A 23,451-nucleotide genomic window follows, 5' to 3' on the forward strand; every position below is an offset into this window, starting at 1 on the left:
CATGGAATCACTACACTGGGTAACAGGAAGTAACAGTGTTATTGGCCAATTGTATGTAAAAAAACAAGCACATTGAAAAAGAGATCTGATATGTGGTTATCAAGGCTAGGGCTGGGGATGGGAGAATTGGATGAAGGCAGTCAAAAGGTAACAACTTCCAGGTGTGAGATAAATTAGAACCAAGGATGTAGCATACAATGTGGTAAATATGGTTAATATTGCTGTATCTTATGTATGAAAGTTAGTAGAACAGTAAGTCCTAAGAGTTCTCTTCACACACAAAATATTTCTCTATCTTTAATTTTGTATTTATATGAGATGATCTGAAAGTGAAAGTCATTCAGTCGTGTCCAGCTCTTTGTGACGCCATGGACTAGACAGTCCAGGAATTCTCCAGGCCAGAATACTGGAGTGGGGAGCCTTTCCCTTCTCCAGGGAATCTTCCCAACCCAGGGATCGAACCCAGGTCTCCCACATTGCAGGCAGATTCTTTACCCCAGCTGAGCCACCAGGGAAGCCCAAGAATACTGGTGTGAGTAGCCTATCCCTTTGCCAGTGGATCTTCCCAATCCAGGAATTGAACCGGGGTCTCCTGCATTGCAGGGGGATTCTTTACCACTTGAGCTATCAGGGAAGCCCATATGAGATGATAGATATTCACGAAACTTGTAGTCATCATTTCAAGATATATATACATTAAACCATTATGCTCTATATATGGAATCTAGAAAGATGGTACTAACGATCCTACATACAGCAAAGGAGACACCGATGTAAAGAACAGATGTTTGGACTCAGTGGGAGAAGGCGAGGGTGGGGTGCCTTGAGAGAACAGCACTGAAATACATACGTTACCGTATGTGAAATAGATAGCCAGTGCGAGTTTGATGTATGAAGCAGGGCTCCCAAAGCCAGTGCTCTTTGACAACCTGGAGGGGTAGGGTGGGGAGGGACTTGGGAGGGGAGCTCAGGATGGAGGGGGCACGTGTATACCTATGTCCGATTCATACTGATATATAGCAAAACCCATCACAATATTGTAAGGTAATTATCCTTCAATTAAAATAAATAAAATTTGAAAACAAAACAAAAATAATTATGCTCAGCACACCTGAAACTTATGCAGTGCTGCATGTCAATTATATGTCAAAAGAGCTGGAAAAAATAACCATAAAATACCCAGACATAAGTAGCATATAAATACAAAGAATTCACTATAACTTGTGTACTTGGTATTAAGATCTAATGTAATTTAAAAAAATCTCCTCACTTCCCTAGCCATGTGAAAATACAGATAATTCAAAGGCTGGGAAAAACTTCACCTATTCTCTAGAAATGTTTTAATAAAAATTAATATTTTATGTTACTTTGAAGCCAGTCCACACCTAGTCCCACATAAAGTTGTACACGGACATAACAGGTGTTGAACACAATAGCTTATTGTGAAACTACCAACAGAAATCATTTATGGATATTGTAAAACATTGAACTTTGATATTTATTAAATGGCACTAATTAACTAGCTTCATTGTAAGGCACTTAAATCCAAAGTCATGTTTTCTAACTGCAAATGAAGTAGATTTTCAACCTCAAATAGTGCCACTGGAGTATTGTGTGAATGTATCATCAGAAAATCTAACATGTTTTTGCTAATCAGTGTTGTTCTCACCTTGTGGCTTTCCTGTGCTCATGGGCAAGGTAAGTTGAAACAGGTATGAACACTCACCCTTCTTCCTACTTCGTTTCCACTTTCATGTGTGTGTTTTTGATTGAATCAACTGGTAGAAATAGTCTTCAGGATGTGATAACTATAAAGAATACCTTAATGAAATAATGATCACATATTCACCTGAGGGGAAAGTAAGATAAATTATCTTCAACATCCTATGAGTACTACAGTATGCAGAGCCACTGAATATTGATTTGTGAGGTCATGTGAATATGCTCAGGAAAATGTGAACAGAAAATATATCACAGAAAAGCTAGAGTATAACTCCAAAATGTTTAGGGGATTCCTATTTGTAATACAAGAAATTTAGAGAGCAATGTATATCTTCATAATCTTACATGTGGTGTTGATTTTGCAGATTCACACTTCATCAAATACTAAATTTTAAGTATGTTCAGTTGACTGTATTTCAATTATATCTTAGTAAAGCTACTAAAAGTCATTAACATCACTGCCAAATCAATGTTTTAACAAAAGTAGCTACAGGTAACAGGCATCTCTTTTAATAAAATCCAGAGTACACTCTTTATTTCTGCTGCAATGCCAAAACTTTAAAATTGTTTTAAGAGAGCATTGGAAATTGTGAAATTAAAAAAATTTTTTTTATCATTTCTATCTTGAAATTTATAAGTTCTTCATTATGATGCTTTTCTTCTGTTTTTTTTTTTTAAATTTTAATAATCCAGTCCTCTTCTTTCTTTCTTGTAGCTATATCTTCTAATGAGTTTTATGATACCTCATTAAACACTAAGTGTGACTATAATATGCATTGCTGTGTATTATTGAGTTTATAATATGTTGCATGTTGGGTTTTGCATATTATTTAAATCAATTTGTCAATTTTCCTCATAAACAATGTTTACAACACAACAGAGCTTCCTGTCCAGTCCTAAGGGTAACAATTAAAAGCACCTTAGGTCCCAGGTCACCTATGAGAATGGCTCCATTACCAGAGTGCTTGCTGAAGGGCAGGCAGAAGTGTTACTCAGTTTATCCCTGGTTCTCAGTCATATGGGAGATGGTCTATTAATCAGTTAGAGGAAACATTAAAGGCATATTTCTAAGTAAGAGAGATAGCAGAGGAGAAGGAGTATGCAAGCATGAAAGAGAAATTTGGAACTTTGACAAATCCTTGCCTGATATTCCAGTTGAAAACTAGCCTTCTCATTAACAAGGGGCCTCTTTCTAAAAGTGGCCTTAGAGATAAATGTTCTGAATATTTGTGAATAGTTATTTTTCATAATAGATAAGTTGTTCACAATTGTAGACTTCTTGTAAGAACTACTTCCTCATCCAACAGAAATAGAAAGTCATATTTTTCTTAATTGAAACTCAAAGTGAAAGTGAAAGGGAAGTCAGTCAGTCGTGTCCGACTCTTTGCGACCCCGTGGACTGTAGCCGACCAGCTCCTCCGTCCATGGGATTCTCCAGGCAAGAATACTGGAGTGGGTTGCCATTTCCTTCTCCAGGGAAAGCTTCCCGACCCAGGGATCGAACCGAGGTCTCCCGCATTGCAGGCAGACGCTTTAACCTCTGAGCCAAAATCACAGAAATAGATTCATCGTCTGTTGTTCATGACCCATTCTCATCATGAAATCACACTTGTTGATGACATATGCTGAAAATGGAAAAACCCAAGGGTAAAGAATAATTATTCCAAATCTCCAACAGTGTTGGAAATATACACTAGAATGTTAACCAAAAGGAATGAGACTAAATTAGTGGTTTATTCCCAATATGGAAGCCACAGTGAAGGGGGAAAAAAAATCTAACATTACAACATGTCACAGCATTAGAGTATCCTGCGTGCAACTGTACACTTACATTTACCAGTGCACTGTGTATTTTCATGATATTAATTGGCATGCTTTCATTGCACCTTGAATAACTCTTTTCAGGGTTTCTAGTAAGGCAAGTCTATAGGTATTCAGTTCCCTCGGTATTTGTGGGTCTGGAGAAGTCTTTATCTTCAATTCATTTCTGAATGACAGTATTCTTGGTTGGCAGTTTTCTCTTTCAGCACTTGGAATATATCATCCCACTTTCTCCTGGCTACTCAGGATTCTGCTTTGAAATATGCTTAGAGACATATGGTGTTCCTTTGTAAGTTTCAAACTTTTTTGTTTTGTTTTGATGTTTGTGGGTTTTTTCTTCATGCTTTTAAAAGATTTTAAGTCTTTAAGTCTTATCTATTTTTCTTTAATTTTTGAAGCTTCATTATAGTATGCATTGTAGACGTGTTTTAATGTTTATTTTGTTTAGTCATATATAGACTTCATGAACTTTGATATCCAAATCACACCCCTGATTTGGGAAGTTCTCAGTCATTCTTTAAATTAGCTTTCACACTCATCTCCCCTTTTCTCCTTCTGAAAACTCAATAGTTCACAAGTTAGTTCTGTTGATGCTGCTCCATAGATCATACAGACTTTTTTCATTCCTGTTTCTTATTTTTATTTTTGTTGTTGTTGTTTTATTTTCTTTTTATTCTCCTCTGACTGGATAACTTCAATATGTCATCTATCTCACAGATTATTTCTTATGCTTGTTTCATTCTGTGGTTGATGCTCTCTAAAGCATTTTCATTTCATCCTTGAATCCTTCAGTACCACGGTTCCTGGGGTTTTTATATGATTTGTTTATTTTTATTAAACTGCTCATTTTGTTCATTTATTGTTTTCCTACTTTTGTTTGACTGTCTTACTGTATTTTCTTGTAGCACATGGAGTTTTTTAAAACAGCTGTTTTTAAATCTTCACTGGGTAAATCACAGGTCTCCAGTCTTTTGGTGGAAATGTGCATGCATGCATGATAAGTCACTTCAGTTCAGTTCAGTTCAGTTCAGTTGCTCAGTCGTGTCCAACTCTTTGCGACCCCATGAACTACAGCATGCCAGGCCTCCCTATCCAACACCAACTCCTGGAGTATACTCCAACTCATGTCAATTGAGTTGGTGATGCCATCCAACCATCTCATCCTCTGTTGTCCCCTTCTCCTCCTACCCTCAATCTTTCCCAGCATCAGGGTCTTTTCAAATGAGTCAGCTCTTTGCATCAGGTGGCCAAAGTATTGGAGTTTCAGCTTCAACATCAGTCCTTCTAGTGAACACCCAGGACTGATCTCCTTCAGAATGGACTGGTTGGATCTCCTTGTAGTCCAAGGGACTCCCAAAGTCTTCTCCAACATCACAGTTCAAAAGCATCAATTCTTCTCCACTCAGCTTTCTTCACAGTCCAACTCTCACATCCATACATGACCACAGGAAAAACCATAGCCTTGAATAGATGGACCTTAGTCGGCAAAGTAATGTCTCTGCTTTTCAATATGTTATCTAGGTTGGTCATAACTTTTCTTCCAAGGAGTAAGCATCTTTTAATTTCATGGCTGCAGTCACCATCTGCAGTGATTTTGGAGCCCCCCAAAATAAAGTCTGATACTATTTCCACTGTTTCCCCATCTATTTCCCATGAAGTGATGGGACCAGATGCCATGATCTTCGTTTTCTGGATGTTGAGCTTTAAGCCAACTTTTTCGCTCTCCTCTTTCACTTTCATCAAGAGGCTTTTTAGCTCCTCTTCACTTTCTGCCATAAGGGTGGTGTCATCTGCATATCTGAGGTTATTGATATTTCTCCTGGCAATCTTGATTTCAGCTTGTGTTTCTTCCAGCCCAGCGTTTCTCATGATGTACTCTGCATAGAAGTTAAATAAGCAGGGTGACAATATACAGCCTTGACGTACTCCTTTTCCTGTTTGGAACCAGTCTGTTGTTCCATGTCCAGTTCTAACTGTTGCTTCCTGACTAGAGTATGCCAACTCCCATTAGTGTCCTGAGAGAGGTGAGCTAGAAGCCAGAATAGGTGGTAAACCTGAGGACTGGAGGCTATGATTTCATTCACTCTGCACTGAGCTGGCGAGAGGAGCTGTGCAAATGCATGCACACTCCTTCAAACCTTGTGCTCTTTGAAACCATGATTCAGCTCTCTGTAGTCCTCAGGCACCAAGCAAACTCTGGGCTTGCTTCATCAGCGACGGGTTAGTCAGAAGCCAGTTCCCTGGGCAGCAGCTGAAGAAAATGAGCGTCTTAGATGTGTGGTGTGACTCTTCCATGAAGAAACTGGGAGCTGCTCTCTCCACATGTAGCTGGGAAATGACTTGTGAGGAGTGCTGGCACAGCCATTCATAACTGCTATTTTGTTCTCTGTAATCCCAGGAAACTGGAAATGCTGGGCCTTCCGGAGGCAGGCAAGGAGAAACCAGACCCTGGAATAGCAGCTGCATGGATCTCCTTACACATATTAGTCATCTGAAATTTTTATAAATTTTCTTGTCCTAGAATCCCTAGTGCAATGAGTGTAATTATGCTAGTAAGAGAATATAATTAATAGATGAAACCATTTTAATTTAAGATAAAATATTATTTATACTTTTTTTTTTCATTTCAAGTGAAACCTTGTGATTTTCCAGTAATAAAACATGGAAGGTTATATTATGCATTTAAAGGATACTTTCCAGCAAGTGTTGGTCAACAGTTTTCCTATCACTGTAATCGGTATTTTGTGACTCCTTCACAAAGTCCCTGGGATTACATGACTTGCACCCTGAAAGGATGGTCCCCAGAAGTGCCCTGCCTCAGTAAGTAAACCGCTTCAATTTTATGTGTATAAATCTTTCAAAGTGTGAAGAGACACTAGTACTCACTAGTGAGTGAGTACAATTAGGTCTTGTATACAACAGGAAGGCTGAGGAACAAGGTCTGTGAGTAAAAAGATCCAAATAGGTCTTCCTTTCATGAGGAGCTCTTCATGGAAGTCACAGGAGAATTATAGAGACCTTACAAGAATATCTGCATCATTTATACTCATTTTAATTACAAAAACTAAAGATAAATGACATGGAGTATTCATTTTTTTTTTCCTTTTTAACAAATGTGGTAGCAACTTTCATTTTTATTAAGTTATATGATATTTTAGAATACTAATGCATTGTCAGGTAAATACTATAAAGTTAATTTTTACTGTGCTTTTTTACCAAATATATGTGATTTTTCTATTCTATTGATTTTATGATCCTTAGGACAATGTACTTTCAATTATTTGGAAAATGGATATTACACAAATTCCCAAGAAAAGTATTTACAAGGTAAAACTGTAAGAGTCCGCTGCCATGATGGCTATAGTCTTCACAATAATCAGAACACAATGACTTGCACAGAGAAGGGCTGGTACCCTCCTCCAATATGCGTCCGCGTTGGTGAGTAAACTGGGCTCAGACCCTCGTATCTTCATAAGTTTCTAAGACTCAGCTGTATTATCCACTGATAAAAATATTTAGATCAGCTTCTTGTTTTGTCTAAGGACCTATTTAATTTTATTGTTTAACAAGCATGTGTGAGTGTACCAATTCCTAGATATGTGTATAACAAAATAAATGTGCCTATTGATGGACATTAGTCAAGAAACTGAAAAGAACCACAAAGAAGAAACCTGTAATAACAGAGTGAAGTTAGAAAGATGGCAGAATAGGAGTTTTACTGTCTCTCCTGATACAAACAGTCACGCATGAATGAGAGCGTCTTTGTGGGAGGCAAGGCGTCTAGCAGAGAGATTACAGCAGATATGCAAGACCCGGCGCCTCACAGAGGCTTAGAGGAACAGCCTCACCTTTTGTGTGTCGCCCTCCCCTAAAATGGCACAGCTTAGTGCCGAGAGAGACTGCTCAGCATAGGATTTTACCTGTGGGGGAATAAGAGCATCTGACCAAGGGTGGCTTCCTCAGCTTCCAACACCGATGAGAAGGCGCACTTCTCTCTCCCCTTATCCAGGACACTGGGGTCATCTGCATGGCTGAGGGGTGGGGAGAGACCAGCTGTACAGCATCCAGAGCTAGAACTTATTGAGGGACATGGATCCCACTGACCATGTTGGAGACACTACCAAGAAGCCCACCCTCTAGGCATTGCAGACACCTTGCTTGTGGGTCCTGCTCACCCATGGGCACCTCAACACATCCACGTCCCCCTGCCCCAGGGCCAGCTCCCTGTGTAGGTCCTCACGGTGGTGTTCCAAGCCTTTGATCTGTGAGACATCCAGAAGCCAGTCTGACCCCGTGGGACTGTGAGAAAGCACACAAACTCAGTATTCAGCATTGCCCCAGGGAATCAGCCAGGAAGCTGTCAGCACAGAGACTGGCTTTGCTGGGTTGAAAGAAGCATATGAGCTTCAAAATTCTCTCCCAAGAGGAACTGAGATATGTGGCCAGGTGTATCCTTAAAAGAGGTCTGGAAAAGCCTCAAAATCCTATCAGTGACAGAGTGAACTTCTCTCCCCAAGGCAAATCTGTAAAGACTAGAGGAAGTGACTGCTTCTTTAAATGCAAACACAGCATGCTTTAAACGCAAAATGAACATGCGACTGTAAGGAACACAAAAATCAAGGACTATAAGACAAACAGAAGAACATAATAATTATACAGTAACGATATCAAATAATGAAACAATGGATATTCACTAAACTTATGGTTGTAAACATATCATTATATATATGAGTCAAATCATTACACTGTGCGTGATCGGTCACTTCAGTTGTGTCCGACTCTTTGTGACTCCGTGGACTGTAGCCCACCAGGCTTCTCGGTCCGTGGGATTCTCGAGGCAGGAATACTGGAGTGGGTTGCCATGCCTTTCTTCAAGGCATCTTCCCAATCCAGAGATCAAACCCACGTCTCCTGCACTGGCAGCTGGTTTCTGTAACACGATCGCCACATTTAACACCCCATAACCTGTGCAGTACATATTAAGATCTACTGCAATTTTTAAAAAATTGATCATTTTCCATAGCCCATGAAAATACAGATGATTCAACAGGCAGGAAGAACTTCACCTACTATCTTGAGATGTTTTATTGAAAATTATTATTTTACATTACTTCTGGAGCCAGTTCATACCTGGTCCCACATAAAGCTATGGACATACTTGTCAGGTGATGAATAAAATAACTTACCATGAAACTACCAACAGAAAACATTTAGGGATAGTGTAAGACATTGAACTTTGATATTTATTAAATGACACATTAACCAGCTTCACTGTAATACACTTAATTTTGGAGTCACATTTGGGAACTGCAAATGAGGCAGATTTTAAACCTCAAATGGTGCAACTAGAATATTTGTGTCACTGTACCATCGAGAAAATCTAACATGCTGTTTACATTTTTGATTGAATCTCCTGGTAGAAATAACCTGCAAGGTGAGATACCTATAAATAATACCTTAATGAAAAAATTAACATGCTCACCTAAGGGGGAAACAAAATGAATTGTTTTTTATATTCTGAGTACTACAGTGCGAAAGCCCACTGAATATTGCTTATGAAGTCATGTGAGTATGCTCATGAAAATGTCAATAGAAAATATGTCACAGAAAAGCTAGAGTATGACTTGAACATGTTTGGGGGATTCTTGTTTGTAATATGAAGAAACTTTGGGGAACAATGGTTATTTTCATAATCTCGCATAGGGTGATGATTTTGCAGATTCAAACCTCATCAACTCCTATATTTTAAATATATTTTGTTGACTATTTTTCAAAGTCATTAACAATGCTGTCATGTTAATGTTTTAACAAAATTAGATCTAGATAACAGGCATATCTCTTTTCACAAAATGTATAATATATTCTTAATTTTCAGTGTAATGTCAGTATACTTAAATGCCAGTTCATTTAAAAATTGTTTTCAGAGAGCATTGAAAACATAAAAAACTGTTCAGTGAAAAACTCTGGGGCTGCAGTCCTGACACTGTCCTAAAGATTGCCAAGGGATTCTGTGCACATTTCAATCTAGGAGCCGTGGCCACAGCCTCTCGTACCTTACATCCCCTCAATCTCACTGAGGAATTATACACATCACTCACTGCGGTGTCCTTAAGCATTTACCCAAAACATCATTAAAGAGTAGTTTTGTAAATTACGCATTTATTTTCCTGTTGTTTTGTCAGGTCTTCTGTTTGGGTCTTTTGGTCATCTTCTTCCTTCAACTGTGTTATTCTTCAATGTGTATTAATTCCACTTTTTTAAACTAATGAATTGGCAACAAAGTCATGAGACAGACTCCTTTACTCAGTATATCAAATTTTGTATATATTATGGCACTTATATGTAATTTATATATTAATGCATTTAATTAATTTTTGCATGTTCAAATCATTCTTTTTCTTAATTACATTGGTTCCATATAGAATCACTTTTAATTTTGGCAATTTTTTTTGTGTTGGTGCTGGATTTATAACAAAATTAAACCTCCCTATAGATATCAGCAAATGTGTTCATAATTCAACTGTTCATAGAAGTTGCAGTGTTTGCATTGCCACCAAGTTTTTCCCCAAAAAATGTCCTCTGTCCTTCCTACAATGTGCCTTCTAATAATTTACAATACATAACACTTCTTCTAAGATGATGGAATCTCAGTGTGCTTTTCTTTAATTACCCATGATTGGTTAGAGAGCAGAGATAGTCTCTTTCATATACTGGTACTTTTGATTTCAAGCTCTTCCTTATGTGGACAGCGGGACACACATCAGCATGGTGATCTTAGGACACATTTGTGCACTTCTGTGTGATGTCATGTAAACTGTAAAATCATTTATTACTTTCAGTTAAACTATCAAATATGACAAGCAGTACATAAGTTAAATTTCAGAGTTATTTAAACTTAAACCTTTCTTTCATTTATTCCTAGGTCTTCCCTGTGGACTTCCACCTTCAATTCAGAATGGTGCTGTACGTCACAAGAAAGACAGTTATCAATATGGAGAAAAAGCCACATACACCTGTAATGAAGGATTTAGGATTTATGGATTTGCATCTATAAGATGTTTAGGAGGAAAATGGTCCCGTACACCAACATGCATAAGTATAGTGCATTTCACTTTATTCTAATGCTGATAAATATCTTTAATTAAGAGCATAGATGGTACAAAGATGAAACTAAGCAGTAATTCTAGAACTTTACAAGGCATCTTGTGAAAGTTCTGAATTCTAGTAGGGAATTAACAATCCTAGTAATAACAAAAGTTTGAAAACAGGAGCTAAATTATCTCATTTTCACATCAACTTGGGTGCAGTTTGGACATCCTCTGATAAACATTCTCAGATTTCTGGTCTTTGTTCCGCATAACTGTATCACAGTTGACCTCTGCTCATCAGTCTTACCACTACTCAGTGTACTCTTAATTTATCAATCGGTTCTTTATAATACACAATTTTCTAAGACATGTGATGTAATTCAAGGTAACAGATTTTGATACAAGAAACAGAAACACGTTTATAATGTAGGCGGCCTGCGATGGGGAAAAAGAGTGTAAGTGTGAGAAGTATGCTCTCAAGCACCACATGCAGCCCTATCTCTTTGAATATCACCCTTCCCATGTTGTACTTCTGATGAATATAGAGACACTCAATGTGACTAGGTCAAGATGGCTGACATTTGTTTTAAGTTATAAGAGAAATTTGTACAATATTCATTGGTTTGATATGTATATATCTATTTTTTCTGGAATGTAATCATTGGTCACTATGTATTTTTAAAGATGGACTAAACTAATACATATTCCCTTTTTTTCAGGCACAGATTGTTTTAACTTGCCCAGCTTTGATGGTGCTGTACTCACAGGCAAGAAGAAGAAATCATATAGGTCAGGAGAACAAGTGGCTTTTAAATGTCAACCATATTATCAGCTGGATGGATCCAACACTATACAGTGTGTTAAGAGCAAATGGATAGGAAGGCCAGTGTGCAGAGGTACTTTGGTAAAAGTTTTAAATTTTATTATTAAAGTATCTTAAGTAATATAATATTCACCATCATTAAATGGCCATAGATTATTCATTGTTCTTATTGTTGTTCAGTCAATAAGTCGTGTCTGACTCTTTGCAACCCCATGGACTACAGCACACCAGGCTTCCCTGTCCTTCACTGTCTCCCAGAGTTTGCTCAGAATCACGTCCATTGAGTCCATCTCATCCTCTGTCACCTCCTTCTCCTGCCTTCACTCTTTCCCAGCATCAGGGTCTTTTCCAGTGAGTTGGCCCTTCGCATCAGGTGGCCAAAGTATTAGAGGTTCAGCTTCAGCATCGGTCCTTGCAATGAATATTCAGGGTTGATTTCCTTTACAGTTGACTGGCTTGATCTCCTTGCAGTCCAAGGGACTCTCAACAGCACCACAGCTTGAAACCATCAATTCTTCAGCGCTTAGCCTTCTTTACAATGGCACCCCAATCCAGTACTCTTGCCTGGAAAATCCCATGGATGGAGGAGCCTGGTAGGCTTCAGTCCATGGAGTCGCTAAGAGTCAGACATGACTGAGAGACTTCACTTTCACTTTTCACTTTCATGCATTGGAGAAGGAAATGGCAACCCACTCCAGTGTTCTTGCCTGGAGAATCCCAGGGACGGGGGAGCCTGGTGGGCTGCTGTCTATGGGGTCACAGAGTCGGACACGACTGAAGTGACAGCAGCAGCAGCACCCATCCATACATGACTACTGGGAAAAAAAATAGCTTTGACTATACTGCCCTCTGTAGGCAAAGTGATGTCTCTGCTTTTTAATACGCTGTCTAGGTTTGATACAGCTTTCCTTCCAAGGAGCAAGCATCTGTGAATTTCATGGCTGCACTCACCGTCCACATTGATTTCGGAGCCCAAGAAAATAAAATAAGTCACTGCTTCCACTTTTTCCCCTTCAATTTGCCATGAAGTGATGGGACTGGATGCCACGATCTTCGTTTTTTGAACATTGACCTTCAAGCCATCTTTTTCACTCTTCTCTTTCACTCTCGAGACTCTTTAGTTCCTCTTTACTCTCAGCCATTAGAGTGGTATCATCTGCATATCTGAGATTGTTGATATTATTCCCAGAAATCTTGATTCCAACTTGTGATTCAGCCAGCCTAGCATTTCACATGATGTACTCTGCATAGAAGTTAAACAAGCAGGGTGACGATATACAGCCTTGTTGTACACCCTTCCCAATTTTGAACCAGACAATTGTTCCATGTCAAGTTCTAACTGTTGCTCCTTGACCCGCATACAGGTCAAAAAAGTTTATGTCTCAGCATAAAAAGAGATGGGATTGTGTTCTCGGTGTTTAGCATTGTAGCCAATAATTCTAAAAGCACATTCCTGGCACAGCAATCTCAGCATGTTCTGGGAAACTGTAAGATATGCAAGCAGATTCACAGGCTCACTCAGACCTGTTGAATCAAAACCTCTGGGGCTGCAACTCCGACACTGTTTTAAGGAATCCCAAGGGATTCTGTGCACATTTCAGTTTAGGAGTCAAGGCTACAGCCTCTTGTACCTTACATCCCCTGAATCTCACTGAGGGATGACCCATCACTCCCTGTGGTGTCCTTAAGCATTTTCCAAAAAATATTATCAAAGAATAGTTTTGTTTCCCAGATATGTTTGGATCTTTTAATTAATCTTCTTCCTTCAACAATGGTATTCTTCAAAGTGTGCTAATTCTTGATCAAGTTTCTAAATAAGTATCTACTGTGTTTATTTTTCTAGGTGTCTTAAGTTACAGTTAATGCACAGAATGACTGTAAACCAAATCCTGATGATTTAAATCAAATCCATATGATCTTATTATTATGACTTTCTTATGGTTTATAAATTCATTGTGAATTTATTTAACACTGATTTTACTAAAGTCAGAAAGAGTTGTCCAGAAAAGCCCTCATTTTCACTGGCCTGAAATCATGTATTAACCTGCTAGTGAAGGCTGGGGCAGAGATTTAAGGTAAAAAGGCTTAATTTCCACTGAAAAATATTGCTTTCTCTCCTTTTCCTTAATCTTATATGTAAACATTGAATTTAGCAGTCTTTCATGACAGATTACCTATTGAATTTAAGTAACCATGGAATATACTTGACATTAACTCATTGCCTTATTGTTCATAAGGATCATTATATTAGAAATACTTTTTTTTCAGATGTTTCCTGTGTGAATCCACCCAGAGTGAAAAATGCAGTTATACAAAGTGAGAGGCCTAGGTATCAAAATGGTGAGAGAGTACGTTATGAATGCATTGGAACTTACGACATTTTGGGGGACGTAGATGTGACATGTTTAAATGGAACTTGGACAAAACCACCTCAGTGCAAAGGTAGAGTACCTTGTCTACCCACTCCTTGATTTAAGAGAAAGTATTAGGAATAAAATATGTTGATGTAAACAGATATTGAAGAAGTTCTTAGGGAATAATTTTTTGATTAAAAGAAAATGATGGTGCTTAACATCCAGTTCTTTTGTAGAATGAATAAATAATCTCGCATATATATTTTATGAAATAGTTGACCAGATTTGAACGGTTGGAATCATGGAACATTTCCTGTCTTAAATATTAAGACAGTTATTTCCTGAAGTATAAATGTGTTAAAGATACCATAAGTACATTTGACAGCCCAAGGAATTTCACTTTGAGCCATGGAATAGGCAACTGGGACTTGATAACAGAATGTGGCCTCTTTTGGGCATCTTCACATATGGGTGATATTTAAAGGTATGAATGAGTTGAACTCATTCAGGGAATTAGTGTACACATAAAAAGAAAATGTCTGAAACTTGGCCTTAGGACACTTCAGAGTTTACAGTTCAGAAAGGAAGGGAATATAAACAAGAAATTGTAAGTCATGTCCAATTCTTTGCGACCCCACGGACTGCAGCACACCAGGATTCCCTGTCCTTCACTATCTCCCAGAGTTTGCTCACTCATCTCCATTGAGTCGGTGATGTCATCCAACCATCTTATCTTCTGTCGCCTCCCTTCTCCTCCTGTCCTCAATCTTTCCCAGCATTACAGTCTTTTCCAATGAGCTGGCTCTTCACATCAGGTGGCCAAAGTATGGAAGCTTTAGCTTCAGCATCAGTCCTTCCAGTGAGTATCCAGGGTTGATTTTCTTTGAGATTGACTGGTTTAATCTCCTTGCTGCCCAGGGGACTCTCAAGAGTCTTCTAGTTTATCAAGTTAATTCTTGCCTGGTGTGAATTTTTGGCAAAGTCTCCTGAATGTTTTCATGTTTAAAACAGCACACAGCTTAGCATACAGTTTTTGTGTTTAGCTGCCACTCTGTCTTTAAACTGAAGTACTTAGACCATCTACATTTAAAGTAACCACTCTCAGGGCCAGTGTCTGCCATCTCACTGTTTGTCTTGTGTGTGTTCTCTCTGTTTCTCATCTCCGTTTCCTCTTCTCCTCTGTGGAGTTTTGAACACTAAAAAATAATTTAACTGTGATACATCTGCATTGCTTTCGAGTATATGCTTTCTCTGCAGGGCTTTCTTAATAGTTGCTCTAGGTATTAAGGTACACATAGGTAGTTTATCACTCCCTACTGTTGCTGACATTTTAACACCTCAGGTGAAATGTGGAAACCTTATTTCCATTTAGATTTATTTACCCTCCCCACATTTTTAACATAAATTCCTTAAATATTCCCTCAACATGTACTAAGCACTATATCAAATGACATAATTTTGCATGACCATGATCTAATAAAATCATTAGCGAAAAGACAGTCTTATTATATTTACCCCTGAATTTTTAAAATCAATTCTATTATTTTTCGTTCCTTCCTAAAGTATCAATCCCTTTTCTATTTTCCTTTCTATCTTAAGAATTCCCTTAGCAATTCTTTAAGTAGGTCTGCTGGTGACAAACTCTGTTTTCCTTTGTCTGGGAATGTCTTTCTTTCTCCCTTTAATCCTATAGGATGGTATCACTGGACATAGAATTTGGGGTTGACGATTCTTTTCTTCCAGGATTGGAAAAATGAGGTCACTTTTTCCTGGCTCTATTGTCGTGGATGAGAACTCTACTGATGCCTGGATCCTTTTTTTGTATAAGTATTGCATAATATCTATCTAGCTGCTTTTGAGATTTTTTTTTCCTTTGGTTTCCAGCAATTTAATTCTGATGTATCTTGACATTAATTTATACTGTTTGGGTTTATACTGTTTGGAATTCTTCAGATGTTTTAATATGTAGACTTGTGCTTTGTGCCCTATTTGGGAAATATTCAGTCATTATAGTTATTTTTTCATCTCAATCCCCTTTCTTTTCACCTTCGGGGTCTCCAGTCTTTTACTGTCTTCCTTTGCCTGAGGCTCTGTCCTTTTTTTTTTCAGTCTATATTCAAAGTTAGTCTGCAGTTAAGCTTATTTATCCTTCTGTCCTCTGCAGTGTATTATTGAGCCTATCCAATGTGTTTTTAAAATTATATCAGTCTATTTTTTTTAGTTCTATAAATTCAATTCCATTAAGAAAAACCATTTACCAATTATTTCAATATCTGTGTCATCTCACTGTTGTCTTCTATGGATTTTTTTTTTTCTTTTGAGGCTTTCCAGGTCCTTGGTATTATGAATGATCTGTATCCTAGACTTTTGGGGTATCATGATTTTTGAGACCCTAGATTTTATTGGAATCTTTCATTTATCAGGCCTCCATTACTGCCATGTAGGGTGCAAGTTCAGGGTTCCCACCTGGCCTCCACTGACTTAAGGAGAAAGGGCAGAGGTATCTTGCTTCCCAGCCATGTGAGTGGAAGTCTGGGCTCCTCGCTTGGCCCCTGCTGATCAAGGCAGGGAAAGAGTTAGTCTCAGGTTTCCATTATGGTGTATTTCTAGAGTAAGTCAGTATTATAAAAATTCTTTGTCTTGCTAGCCTGCTTCGTTTCTGGGCTCCTCCAATGTCTCAGCAGTAAAGAATCCGCCTACAGTGTAGGAGCTGCAGGAGATGTAGGACTGATCCCTGGAGGAGGGAGTGGCAACCCACTCCAGTATTCTTGCCTGGAGAATCCCACGGACAGAGGAGCCTGGCGGATTACAGTCCATAGGGCCGCACAGAGTTGGATACGACAAGTGACTTAGCAAGCATACACATACCACTTCCTGGGCCTCTGATGAAAAAGATGAAGTATTTCTTGAGAACTTATTTTTTTTTTTTGCTTGAACTTGTTATCATTTCTGGGTTGTTGTCTCAGTGGCTAGACCAAGACACACAGAAAGCAAATTAAAACCCAAGCCACTGTCTGCAGTGTAATTTCTTGAATCTCAAGGTCTCTAATCAGATTGACATATTCTCTACATCTTTTAAAATTTTCTGTGTTGGTTTTTATAGTATGTCAGGATTTTTAATTAGCAGAAGGAATACTTCACAGATTTAATAAGCATCTCAACTTGTCCAAGAAAGGAAGTCCATTATTCAAATCTGTAACAATTTTTTTTGTAACAATTTGAAAATCAACAAAAATGACTAGAGATTTAAGACACTGCAGTATGTTGTACATAAGGACAAAAGAAATGTTATTTCTCTTCAGTATCCATCTGCCTAGCATACATTCACTAAGAAAATGTATTTTAATACCAGAACCCTGCACAGAAGACGTATTTGTGAATGTGTTATGTGTGATTTCAAGTGGGATAAGAGTAAAACTTAAAAATGTGCCTTTCCTGTTAAGTGATTGGATTTTCTTCAATAAATCATTTCTGTCATCAGAAGTCACAACTCTTGATATTACATAGTAGGCTACATTTTTTTTCCTTTATTTTAAACTGTAGGGGGTGGTGGTTTTTCAATAAATCAAACAACACAGATTTTAGACTCTCAAGGAAAATGTGGGCCTTCTCCAACAATAGACAACGGAGGCATTACCTCACTCCTCACACCTGTATATGCTCTGCGGTCAATTGTGGGGTATCAGTGCCAGGCCTACTACGAGCTTCAGGGAAACAGAAACAATGTGGGTGAGAATGGAGAGTGGGCTGAGCCACCAAAGTGCTTGGGCAAATGCCTCAGTCTGCTCGTGGATCCTGGGGAAATCTTTGTACTGGGCAGGAGGCTTACCTGTTTATAATAGAGCTTTCATGGACTAACAAACCATCCTGTTGCATGCTTGATTACCAAATATTACTATGTGTAGACATAAAGTCTGAAAATTTTCTGGTCAGGAACAATAGCAACAAGAGTAATAATTACATTAAATATAGTACCTCATTCTAACGTTTAAAATGATGAAACCTGCATAATAGATTTTCAGTGAGTTGGTTTGGAAAAGGTTTGAGAAGGAATTTTTGGACTAGAATAGAAGATTCTACTTGAAAGCTTGAAATTCTGTGGAAAATATGTGTTCACTATATAATGTTTTATGTTTATATTTTTATCTTCAGAGACCTGTGAAATTTCAGAAGAAATGATGAAAAAACATAACATACAGTTAAAATGGACAACTTCAGAAAAACTTTACTCTAAAACACAGGATCATATTGAATTTATATGTAAACGTGGATATCATCCAGTGACACCATATCGTACATTTCGAACAGCTTGTCAGGAAGGAAAAGTGGTGTATCCTCGCTGTGGGCAAAACACTGGTTAGATGCAGTTGTATGTGCGTGCATTGAGAATTTTCCATTATTAATCCAATTCTGTTTATTTTATCAAGTATTGTTTAACTCATTTTGATTCACAAATCAAATGTTCTGGGGGCGATGAAATTATACTCAGGAAGACTAATGCATCACTTCTTTAGAGCACCTCATTAAACTTGGCAAACCAAGTGCTATCTGTCCTGTTGATAAAATACCTGAGGAAGGAATTAATGCAATCACTTCAGTGCCTCTGCTATAGATCAGTTGCCTAACTTTCTCAAAGATTTCTCCATAACTTCTGAGGTTTTCTGAGACTCCTTCAGGAGAAAAAGGAAAAGAATCTTTGTTGGTATCTTCAAAATAATATCATTTCCAAACATGTAAAGAGCGAACTATGTCATACATAACCATTTACAATATGCATATCTAGCACACAGTAATTCAAAGAAAGAGGAATTAGAGTCCAATTGGGTACATAATGATTACAACATGACGTTAAAAGTGATTACAGTGATTAAAATCATTTGACATCTATAAACACACATGCACATAAACACACTATGCTTTAAACACTGAATGCATTTTTAATAGAAAAATATTAGCAAGAAATGGAATAGAATATTTAGAATAACTATAGTTGAATTTAGAGATAATGGGGTAAAATGTGGTGTTTAACTCCTTTTTGTGTACACGCATTCTTGAATTTTTCTGTCTTTAATGTATATCACCTTTGAAACATAGAATATGTTATTTTAACATAAAGACATATACAAAGCAAGGGTATATATTCCTTGGTGGTTCAATGGTTAAGAATCTACCTGCAATGCAGAGACGCAGGAGATAAGGGTTCAGTCTCTGGGTCAGGAAGATGCTCTGGCGTAGGAAATGACAACTCGCTCCAGATGGATGTGCTTTCCCTGCACAATGCATCTGCCAAAACAACCCTCTGTGGAGGGTGGTGGTCCACAGAGCAATGCTTCTGATCAAGGAACTCCTGTCACAGCAAAAGAAATGCAGCAGTAGCCTAGTGAATTTTGGAATTCACTATGGCAACCCACTCCAGTACTCTTGCCTGGAGGATCCCATGGGCAGAGGAGCCTGGTAGGCTGCAGTCCATGGGGTCGCTGGGAGTCAGACACGACTGAGCAACTTCACTTTCACTTTTCACTTTCATGCATTGGAGACGGAAATGGCAACCCACTCCAGTGTTCTTGCCTGGAGAATCCCAGGGATGGCGGAGCCTGGTGGGCTGCCATCTGTGGGGTCGCACAGAGTCAGACACGACTGAAGCGACTTAGCAGCAGTGAATATATAGGCTCCAGCAACCTGAAGCAGTTCAATTGATAGAATAGTGGCAGAGCAGTTGGAAAACTCAGTTTCAGCGAGCTTCCAAGCTGTCAATCCTTTGCAGGTTGTGGCCATTTTCCCTCTGCTCTAAGTCAGCATCTGATATACGGTGTTGTGCCTCCTTGGACAAGATTAACAGCACCAGGAATCCAGTGGAAACGGGAGTGACACACTCTTGTGCTGTGCTGTGCTTAGTCGCTCAGTCATGTCTGACTCTTTGTGACCCCATGGACTGTAGCCTTCCAGGCACCACTGTCCATGGGGATTCTCCAGGTAAGAATACTGGAGTGGGTTGCCATGCCCCCTCCAGGGTATCTTTCTGTGCATCTGAATATATTTTTAAATTAAAAGGTGCCTCAAAGCACATTAAAGAATATTTAATGTCAATAATATGCTGAAACTCTTGTACTCACTACTGTTATCTCAAGTGAGTTTTTTTTTTTTTTTAATTGGTGCTTCCCTAAGCACCAGCTTCCCTAGTGGCTCAGACGCTAAAGAATCTGCCTGCAGTGTGAAAGACCCGAGTTTGATTCCTGGGTCAGGAAGATCTCCTTCAGAAGGAAATGGCAATCCACTCCAGCATTCTTACCTGGAGAATCCCATGGACAGAGGCTGGTGGGCTATAGTCTATTGGGTCTCAAGGAGTCAGACATGACTGAGGGACTTTCACTTTATAAGCACAAGAAAGTATACATGGTGGAGTAACGTCCAAAGACACGTTGGTTTTCATAGACCCCCAAGCAAAGCTGGGTGAAAGGACATGAGAAAGTGATGGTGACATGGAATCAGTTATTCATATACACTTCACCTGGCTGAGAGAGAACTTCAGTGATTTTTGAGAAGTGTTTAATTTAAAAATTAGATTTTTATGTCACTTTTGGAGCCAGTCTGTTACTGTCTTAAAAAAAAAAAAAGACTTGTAAAAGTACATATCAGGGAATGAATTCAAGAAACTGTTGTGAAACCACTCCTAGGAAATCATGGATTTTTAAAGCTCTTTGAACTTTGATATTTACTAAGTAACCTCACTTAACTAGCATCATATTGATAGAAATCCCCTTAAATTCAGTCACACTTGATGAGCCACTAATCAACCAAACAACACAGCTGGAATATTTATATGAACATGCCGTTGGGAATATCTAATATACTGTTACTACTCAGTGTCGTCCTCCTGTGCTCATGGAAAAAGTTGAAACAGATCTGAACATTCAGCTCCCCTCTTAAGTGTAACTTCATGTTTATCTACTTTCATGTGCCTCTGTAGAAATCGTCTATATTGTGTCATCGTGATGGAGAGTAAACTTACAGGAAAATTACCACATACTTTCCTAAGGAAAAAGAAAATTAATTAATCAATTTTCTGTTTTTTGAGTTGAACATCAAAAGGACTCTCAATACTAATTATGCAAACAGAGAAAGACAAATGCCATATGATATCACTTATATGTGGAGTCTAAAATATGACACAAAGGAACCCATTTGTGAAACAGAAACAACTCACAGACGTGGAGAGCAGACCTGTGGCTGCCAATGGTGTGGGGGAGGGAAGAGTCGGGAGAGTGGGGTCAGCAGACACGAGCTATTACACATATGAAAGATAAACAACAAAACTACTGTATGGCGCAGGGAGCTGTATTCAGTGCTGTGAGACAAACCACAGTGGAAATGAATGTGAAAAAAGAATATATGCATAACTGAACTATTCTACTATACAAGAGAAATAGACACAACATCGTAAATCAACTCTACTTCAATAAAAATATATTTTTTAAAAGGGTTCTATTTTGTTTACCAACCAAAAGGCAACTGTCACCTCACTCTTTCTGGGGAAAACTTCTCTTCCCTGCTGAATTACATTGGTGCCCAAAACGTAATCTCTGGGTGGGTGTGTATTTCTGAACTCTCTTCTTTCTGCTGGTCAATTTGACTATCATTAGCCAACTACCACATGGTGATAAACACAATATCTTAATTATAAATCTAGATATCTGGTATTATGAACCTTCTTTTATTTTCAAGATCTGGCCATTGGCACATGCATTTTTAAATCATATTATTAACTTTTGGAGGACAAATTAAAGAATCATCATCTACTTCTCCCTTGATTTGCATTTTAACATTTTTCTCAGTTTTGTTTTACAATTTGCAGTGCAGCACTCTTCAAACATTTTCTCAAATGCGTTTAATAAAGTTTTTAAGTATTTATAAAAGTCAGTGTGGCTTTTAATATTTTTCCCATTTTTGTTTTTATATGAGGTTTTAATATCATAGGTCTAAGGCCTTTTCTTGGTGGAACCCTTAATTTATAACCATCACATGTATAACGATGCTTTCCTCTGCCCTTACCACTCGCCATTGTAATGGTGTTTCCCTTTTGCCTTAGTGAATCCAACATCATCTGGATATTTATTATTATAAAACACTCTTCATTATTATATAGTAATTCTCTTTTTAATTTTATTTTATCTGATTTTGGAGTTCCACCCCATAAATACTCATGTGGATTTTGTAGATAACTTAAGGAGAAATATGAAGATTTGGGGGAATTTCCCCCAAAAATGGGTAAATACAGGTCCCAGTTTGGTTCCATTTTTTCAAGGGTTGGACACTTACCATTTTCTGCTTTCTTTCAGTATGTCAAGTACTCACTGCTGTAGTTTGTATTAGTTTATAATATTTCTTTATAGAAGGGTTAGTTGCTATAAGCTATTTTTCTATTCTCGAAGCTTTAATTACATTAATAAATAATTTAGTATTTTGAAACTATCATAGTAATATTACGTAAGGAAATAATAAATAATTTCAGTGCATTAACTCTCTCACATTGGCGACTGATCTATTTTCTTCTCCTTTCTAGTAGTATTATATTTTCCATGTTAATTATCTGCTTGATAATTAGATAATAGAATTTCTTGATAATAGAAATTCTCTTCTATTAAAAGAATTACACTTTAAATGATGACAAATATAATTAGTTATATAAATACACACATATAAACAAAATAAGGAATAAAAGCAATTAATAAGTCAGTGAAAGAACAGATAAAGATTCTTGAGTTGTATTCCTATAAAAAGAGGATTATCATTGTGTGCATCTGAATATGTTTTAAAATTAAAAGGTGCCTCAAAGTACGTTACAGAAAAAGAAACGGCAACCCACTCCAGTATCTTTGCCTGGGAAATCCCATGGACAGAGGAGCCTAGCAGCTAGAGTTCATGGGGTCACAAAGAGTCAGACTCAAGGGAGCACACATGCAAAGCACATTCAATACTTCATGCCGAGAATACACTGAAACTCCTGTACTTAATAGCATGATCCCAAGTGAGTTCCAAAAACACTGGTGCTTCCCTAAGCACAAGAAAACCTAGAGGGTGGAGTAAGGTCCAAGTACACATCAATTTTCATAAATCCCTACCCCACGCAAAGCTGGGAGAAGGTAAGTAAAGGCTGTGAGAAAGTGTTAGGGACATGGACTTGGTTACTCATCTGGCTGAGAAAGAAATGGTGTTTTTTCGAGAAGTGTTTAATTTAAAAATTAGTGTTTTATATCACTTTAGAGGCCAATCTAGTACTCTCCCCAAAAAGAAACAAACAAACTCTTACAGGTACATTTGTTGTTGTTTAGTCACTCAGTCGTGTCCGACCCTTTGTGACCCCATGGACTGCAGCGCACCAGGCTTCCCTGTGCTCCACCATTTCCCGGAGCTTACTCAGACTCATATCCACTGAGTTGGTGACACCATTCAACCACCTCGTCCTCTGGGGTTCCCTTCTCTTCCTGCCTTCTTGATACTTAGCAGACACGAGCTATTACACATATGAAAGATAAACAACAAAACTACTGTATGGCGCAGGGAGCTGTATTCAGTACTGTGAGACAAACCACAGTGGAAATGAATGTGAAAAAAGAATACATGCATAACTGAACTATTCTACTAT

At 38.1% G+C, this 23,451-nt stretch overlaps 1 protein-coding gene across 1 annotated transcript; it reads left to right on the forward strand.

Annotated features, from left to right (window-relative positions):
- Positions 1,641-18,294, forward strand: LOC102170346 (complement factor H). The gene is made up of 7 exons (XM_018059969.1): positions 1,641-1,698; positions 6,175-6,363; positions 6,805-6,981; positions 10,466-10,639; positions 13,723-13,896; positions 17,394-17,576; positions 17,961-18,294. The coding sequence occupies exons 1-7, from the start codon at positions 1,641-1,643 to the stop codon at positions 18,167-18,169; spliced, it is 1,164 nt and encodes a 387-aa protein (XP_017915458.1). The 3' UTR covers positions 18,170-18,294.

Source organism: Capra hircus, chromosome 16, assembly GCF_001704415.2.
Source record: "Capra hircus breed San Clemente chromosome 16, ASM170441v1, whole genome shotgun sequence".
Classification (NCBI taxonomy): Eukaryota; Metazoa; Chordata; class Mammalia; order Artiodactyla; family Bovidae; genus Capra; species Capra hircus.

Bases quoted from the DNA above. Each gene is read 5' to 3' on its own strand.
- LOC102170346 (XM_018059969.1), top strand. From the start codon at position 1,641: ATGTTTTTGCTAATCAGTGTTGTTCTCACCTTGTGGCTTTCCTGTGCT. The intron at 6,982-10,465 runs GTGAGTAAACTG...ATTTATTCCTAG, and splicing joins TCCAATATGCGTCCGCGTTG to GTCTTCCCTGTGGACTTCCA. The intron at 17,577-17,960 runs GCAAATGCCTCA...TTTTATCTTCAG, and splicing joins TGAGCCACCAAAGTGCTTGG to AGACCTGTGAAATTTCAGAA.